This window comes from Rhinoderma darwinii, chromosome 7 (genome assembly GCF_050947455.1).
Source record: "Rhinoderma darwinii isolate aRhiDar2 chromosome 7, aRhiDar2.hap1, whole genome shotgun sequence".
Classification (NCBI taxonomy): Eukaryota; Metazoa; Chordata; class Amphibia; order Anura; family Rhinodermatidae; genus Rhinoderma; species Rhinoderma darwinii.
In genome coordinates, this window is record NC_134693.1 from 145,447,828 (window position 1) to 145,454,724 (window position 6,897).

Consider the following 6,897-nt stretch of genomic DNA (forward strand, 5'->3'; position numbering starts at 1 on the left):
AGGAGCAGACTGGAGCAAATGAGAATGGACTGATAAATGTGGAAAATCTCTTCCCAATGTTAGGAAAACAAAGGAGAAGGATGACAAAGCTTACAAATTGAGCAGGTATTGCATGGCTGATGAGCTGGGAGACCAAGTGGCCACAGTATAAGATTGCTTTTTAGGTCTATACTGCATGCTCTCCCACTCCTAAACCAACTGTGTTAGATGTTTCTTTTGATCCGGATTGAGAACATTTCGTGTATCTACTGAACTAATTGAACTGTTAGTTGTGTAAAAAAAAAGTCCTAGAACATTGAACTTGAAGGAATTTTTCAGGCAATAAAAATTGATGGCCTATCCTTGAATGACCATGTGTGTGAAATGATGTGAAAACAGTCACCCACAGGCCAGGACTCCCGACCTATGAGTCCGTACAGGATGGGACAAAGGGCTACTGAATGGATGGGACAAAGGGCTACTGAATTTGATACAATACGAAGAGAGTGACATTACACATCACGCAGGTGGTATCCAAGGGGGAATGGAGTGACATTGGTAGGTGAAGTCTCCCTGCGCGGGTTGGGCATCAAACCCCAGCTTGTGTAGAAGTACCCCTGTCTAGCGCCAATGCCTGTGACGATTGAATGATAAATCAATAAACAAAAGAGGGTTTAAGAGAGTAATTATTGTTTAATCATTTATCAGTAGAAACATCAGTAGTATAAAGAGTTAATAATTTTGTTGTAACGTGTTCGACCTTGAAAGTCTCAATCTTTGTTTTCAGGGCATTTAATCACAGATTGACGTTTTTACGACCCCTGAACATAAGGTTTTGTTATTTTTTAATGAGGCTGAAACTCTTATCTTTTCTTTGCAACATCTCAGGTGCAAAATTAACAAAGCTGAAACATGTGACCCAAATGGAGGGGGCTCAAGAGCATTTTCTGGGCCATATATAGATATGGTTCTGTAATTTCTTTATGCAAATAATATATTTAAATACTATGAAGTGACCTTTAATGTGATTGGTTAAGCTACCTTTATAACTGGACTGGAACTAAATAGTTTATGATTTCTATTGGTCTACCAACTTGTATTGGATTTTTGCGTATAAATAAACCACACAAGGCCTCAAGCTCTAGAGAAAATGCCACATGTGTGATACTGATGAACTGCCATGTCTGTGTCCTCTCTCCGATGCATCATTATCTTGGACTCCGAGGATGGATTCTTAGAGTACCTTTATCTCTCCGAAACCATGGCTACTCCGACAGTGTTGATCAAGACCCCCCACATAGCGCTTGGGCGGCAGATAGTACACCTTCTCCATTGCTTCTAACGATGTGCAGGGGTGGGGTACTTGCAAACATCTGCCCATTGATTTCAATGGGAAAAAACGCGTTCTGTTCCGACGAGCCGTTTTTTTACGCAGCCGTTTTTAAAAACGACCGCGTAAAAAAATACACGCGAAAAAGAAGTGCCTGTTACTTCTTGAGCCATTTTTGGAGTCGTTTTTCATTGACTTGAAAAACGCAAGTTGCTTAAAAAACTTCTGAAAATCAGGAGCGGTTTGCCCTTGAGAACAGCTCCGTATTTTCAGAAGTTTTTTGCTAAGCGTGTGAACAGAGCCTTATACTTCAGTCACATATAGAGCTGCAGTCACAATGTTGCTGTTAATATTTTATACTCCAATCAAATCCAGAGCTGCAGTCACTTTTCTGCTGTTACATCTTATCTCATACTCCAATCACCTCAAGAGCTGCAGTTACATATCTGATATGACATGAGTGTGAAATGATGTAGAAGCTAAATATTGACTGCAGCTCTGGATTTGACTGGAGTATAAGACATGATGTACCAGCAGAATAGTGACTGCAGCTGTGGATGTGACTGGAGTATATGACCATGATGTAAAAGCAGAATAGTGACTACAGTACAAGACATGATGTAACAGTAGAATAGTGACTGCAGCTCTGGATGTGACTGCAGTACAAGCCATGATGTAACAGTAGAATAGTGACTGTGGCTCTGGATGTGACTGGAGTATAGACATGACGTAGCAGAATAGTGACTAGCTCTAGATGTGACTGGAGTATAAGACATGATGTAACAGCAGAAATGTGAGCGTAGCTTTAGATGTGACTGGAGTGTAAGACGTAGCTCTGGGTAGATCTGGATGTGACTGGAGTATAAGACATGATGACACTCTGGATCAGTGTAAAGCAGGGGATGTAGACTGTTATCAGCATTATCTGGAGATTATATCTGGATTATGAGGGGGGGGGGGGTTCCTATTATTTTGAGGGTTTATTTATATTCTGCCGGAATGTTTTTCATTTGCTTTATGTCTTTCCCTGCCTTGAGGCGGCGGCTGAGAAATGGCGTCTTGTGCTTTGCCTGTCCTGCATCGTTGGCTCGCTGGTGGATCTAAACGTCCAGCCGATGCATCAGGGAGTTGTAGTAAGAGTGAGAAGTGTTTGTCACCTGGTGTAGTGGTGTGGAGTGGACCCTGACCTCAGTACAGACTCATCACTTGTGTCTCCACCATCCAGTACATGATGGGAGTTGTCTGGACCCGGCTCCTGAGGACTACAACTTCTCATTCTTACAGCTCGGACAATCAGTCAGTTTGAGGCCACGTTCACACGCAAAGTCAAAAACCGCTGAAAGTAACTGAGTTTTTATCAGGGAAAATCAGCCTCTGATTTTCAGCTGTTTTTGGAGCTGGTTTTCTATTGACACAATGAAAAACAGCTCCAAAAACAGCTCAAGAAGTGACCGGCTCCTTCTTTTTACGCTGCTTTTCTTAAATCGGCAGCGTAAGAAAATGCCCCGTCTGAACGAAATGCTGTTTTTCCCATTGATTTCAATTGGCAGTTGTTTGTAGGCGTTTAGCTACCAAAATACGCCTGAAAACACAGCATGTGAATATACCCTAAGGGTTAATGACATCACATGGAGCAATTAGACCTGGAGCTGAGGGGCATTTATTTCCTGCAGAGTTACAAGGGGCATTTATTTATGGCAGGGACACTTATTACACTCCAGTTCTTGGGTCACTCACATTCTGCTTTGTAGTTTGCACTTGACGTTGTGAGTCATTAGCTCCGCCTTACAGTGACATCATCAGGTACTTCGGGGGAGGGCACACGTCTTCTCTATGGTATTATACTGTACAGATCCATCTCCTGAAAAGCGCAGGGACCCGGCCCCTGCGGGGCCTGAACTGGGAGGAACTGGTCGTATTGTTGATTCTCCATCATGTAGTGAGAAGTCTCCACTTCCTGCAAAAACATTGAGACCAAAGAACCAATCAGAAGGCGACACAAAGTTACCACACCCACAGCCAAGTGTCCAGCTCCAATCAGGAACGATATGTAGGTGGAGTAGGCAGATTCCTAGGGCACCATAGGGGTGGGCGGGGGGGCACATGTTCTGTAGGGTCCGGGATACCATGATCGCTTCCCTGCTGTCCCTCCACTGGTCACAATGTCGAACAGATCCCCCGACACCCTTCTTGTTTTATACCGGACACATGATACATTCCCAGACCCCCCAATATACTGCCCCTCCCCCACACATACAGCACAGAATGACAGAACTCGTTACCTGCAGCGCTCCGGGGCCCCGGTGTCCTCTCAGTCTGGTGTCTGTAGATAATAATAATATAAAAGGTAATGATGATAATAACATGACAACCTGGGGGCTGCGTACACGACCGGCCTATAATGTGCACAGGGACTGAGATAAATCCATTATTCCCGGACTCACCATCCACCTCACCAGAATTCATCAGAAAGAAAAGTGACGCAGCGCAACCAATAGGTGAAGAAGTGACCCCGTTTATTTACTTTGCTTTTTTCTATATTGAAGGGTCCTTGGACTGTGACCCAGGAGGCGTCCACCAATCTAATCCATCTGTCCGATGCTGCTGATCTGTAACTATCACCAGAACTAATGATGTCACCTTATTATTTATAAACCCAAGATCTCCACCTGCTCCAAATGTCACCCACCATGAGAAGACTGCCCCAAATGTCACCCACCAGGAGAAGACTGCCCCAAATGTCACCCACAGGGGGAAGACTGCCCCAAATGTCACCCACCAGGAGAAGACTGCCCCAAATGTCATCCACAGGGGGAAGACTGCCCCAAATGTCACCCACCAGGAGAAGACTGCCCCGAATGTCACCCACCAGGAGAAGACTGCCCTGAATGTCATCCACAGGGGGAAGAGGAGGAGATGTAGGGTGAGATCCGGTTGTTTCTATCTGCAGGTGGCGTGATCGTAACTTTGAAGATTTTCTCTATCATTAAAGATTTGGGAGTTTCTCTGGATAAAACAGATCAGATTTTTATGATTAACCCTGAAGCGGATATTGAATCTGCCACCAAGACACGTGAATCTCCAGGACATTAGCGACATTACTACAATACACAACGCATTCAGAACCTCCTCAGACGCTTTCACTATTTTCACACTTTGTTATGTTGATCCTTGTGCTAAAATTAAAAAAATTCTAGTTTTTCCCCTCATTCTGCACTCCCCTAACCCTATTTACCCTCACCCTTTATTTATTTATTTCTGTTACCAACCAGGGCCGGCCTTAGGTTGGCTGGCGCCCTGTGCGGGACTCTCTATTGCTGCCCTCCACAAATTAAAAATTAACCACATATATAGACACGCACATACTGGAACATATATACTGTATATACACTACCGTTCAAAAGTTTGGGGTCACCCAGACAATTTTGTGTTTTCCATGAAATCTCACACTTATATTTATCAAATGAGTTGCAAAATGACTAGAAAATCCAGTCCAGACATTGACAAGGTTAGAAATAATGATTTTCTCCTTCAGACTTTGCTTTGGTCGCTTCATTTGCAGCAATTCCAGCATTGCAGACCTTTGGCATTCGAGCTGTTAATTTGCTGCGGTTATCGGGAGACATTTCACCCCCCCCCCATGCTTCCAGAAGCCCCTCCCACAAGTTGGATTGGCGTGATGGGCACTTCTTGCGTACCATACGGTCAAGCTCCTCCCACAACAGCTCTATGGGGGTGAGATCTGGTGACTGCGCTGGCCACTCCATTACAGATAGAATACCGGCTGCCGGCTTCTTCCCTAAATAGTTCTTGCATCATTTGGAGGTGGCTTTGTGCCATTGTCCTGTTGTAGGATGAAATTGGCTCCAATCAAGCGCTGTCCACAGGGTATGGCATGGCGTTGCCATGTGTGCTGTCCTCTGAAGGGAGTAGTACACACCGTTGTAGGAAATCTTCAGTTTCTTGGCAATTTCTGGCATGGAATAGCCTTCATTTCTAAGAACAAGAATAGACTGTCGAGTTTCACATGAAAGCTCTCTTTTTCTAGCCATTTTGAGAGTTTAATCGAACCCACAAATGTAATGCTCCAGATTCTCAACTAGCTCAAAGGAAGGTCAGTTTTATAGCTCCTCTAAACAGCAAAACTGTTTACAGCGGTGCTAACATAATTGCACAAGGGTTTTCAGGTGTTTTCTAATCATCCATTAGCCGTCTAACACAGTTATCAAACACAATGTACCATTAGAACACTGGAGTGATGGTTGCTGGAAATGGGCCTCTATACACCTATGTAGATGTTGCATTAAACACCAGACGTTTGCAGCTAGAATAGTCATTTACCACATTAACAATGTATAGAGGGGATTTCTGATTAATGTCATGTCATCTTCATTGAAAAAAACTGGGCTTTTCTTGCAAAAATAAGGAAATTTCTAAGTGACCCTAAACTTTTGAACGGTAGTATATATATAAACAAATATATATACACACATACACATAGGTAGATACACCACTCAACATTGAAATGACAACACTGAGAAGGAAACGTTTTGGAATTCTGGAGATTACAGGATGGATAGATATGCTAATGATATGCAAATGATAAAAAATAGAAACAAAATATTCCAAACATCTTGATTTGTTCAGTATGGAGTGTGAGCGCCACGTGCAGCGCCCCCGCCCTTCCAGGCCCTGTGAGGTTATTACTGGTTGTCTGACCAATGTTCTGCCACGCTGAATGCACTTGGGCTCACAAATCATCAGGATTGGATGCTGGCCGCTCCCTCTACAATACAGGTGTAAATTTTGATAAGAAGAGTGAAGAAAACGGAGCAGCCATGTACATTGCAGTGACTAACGTGTATCAGAACGGGGGGAGTGTAATGTGAACGGGTGTGATGTGACATCCGTGTGATGTTTGTAATGTAACATGTGTGAAACCAGTGGCCACAATAAAGCAGATCTGTATTGTATGTTCTTATTTTTCACAGCAGTAATGTCTAAACATGTTAGTGCAGTGGTTCTTAACCTTATTGGAGGTACTGAACCCCACCAGTTTCATATGCGCATTCGCCGAACCCTTCTTAATTGGAAAAATAAAATATGATTTTTTCAAATTCAAAACATAGGTTTATATTTTACTGGTGCACAAAATGAAGCGTGCATCAACATCACTGTGTTCAAAGACCAAAACCATCAAAACATGATTTTCACACAAAAACATAATAATGAATATTTACTGCAAATCAGTGTGACTTCTGCTGCTGCCATTCAGAGACCAGTTCAGAAATGCGCGGCTTCACCTTGGCAAGTGCCACTCTCATGTCATTTTTGCAAAAACAAAGTCTGCTCCTTTTCTTCGTTTTTAAGTCCAGCATCCTCGAAAAGGATTGCTCGCAAAGATATGTTGTAACAAACGGTATGAAAATCTCCAGAGCTTTCTTAGCAATAACAGGGCACGTTACAATTTTGTTGACAAAACGTTGGGAGCGTTGTTGTTCACCCATGCTGGATATGACTCTCTTGTAGGGAAGTATCCATCGAGAGACTTTGCAAGCTCATCTAAGTGCGTGGCTATTGCTTGCTTC

General features: G+C 43.3%; 1 protein-coding gene across 1 annotated transcript in view; it reads right to left on the minus strand.

Annotated features, from left to right (window-relative positions):
* Positions 1-675: 675 nt before the first annotated feature.
* The window catches only part of LOC142657441 (sodium channel regulatory subunit beta-2-like), a 48,311-nt gene continuing 42,089 nt past the window's right edge, over positions 676-6,897 (minus strand). The window contains exons 6-7 of the mRNA XM_075832470.1: positions 3,592-3,632; positions 676-3,266 (exon numbers count right to left, since the gene is read on the minus strand). Of these exons, the coding sequence (XP_075688585.1) occupies positions 3,141-3,266; positions 3,592-3,632 (167 nt within the window). The 3' untranslated portion in view covers positions 676-3,140. The remainder of the gene's footprint in view (positions 3,267-3,591; positions 3,633-6,897) is intronic.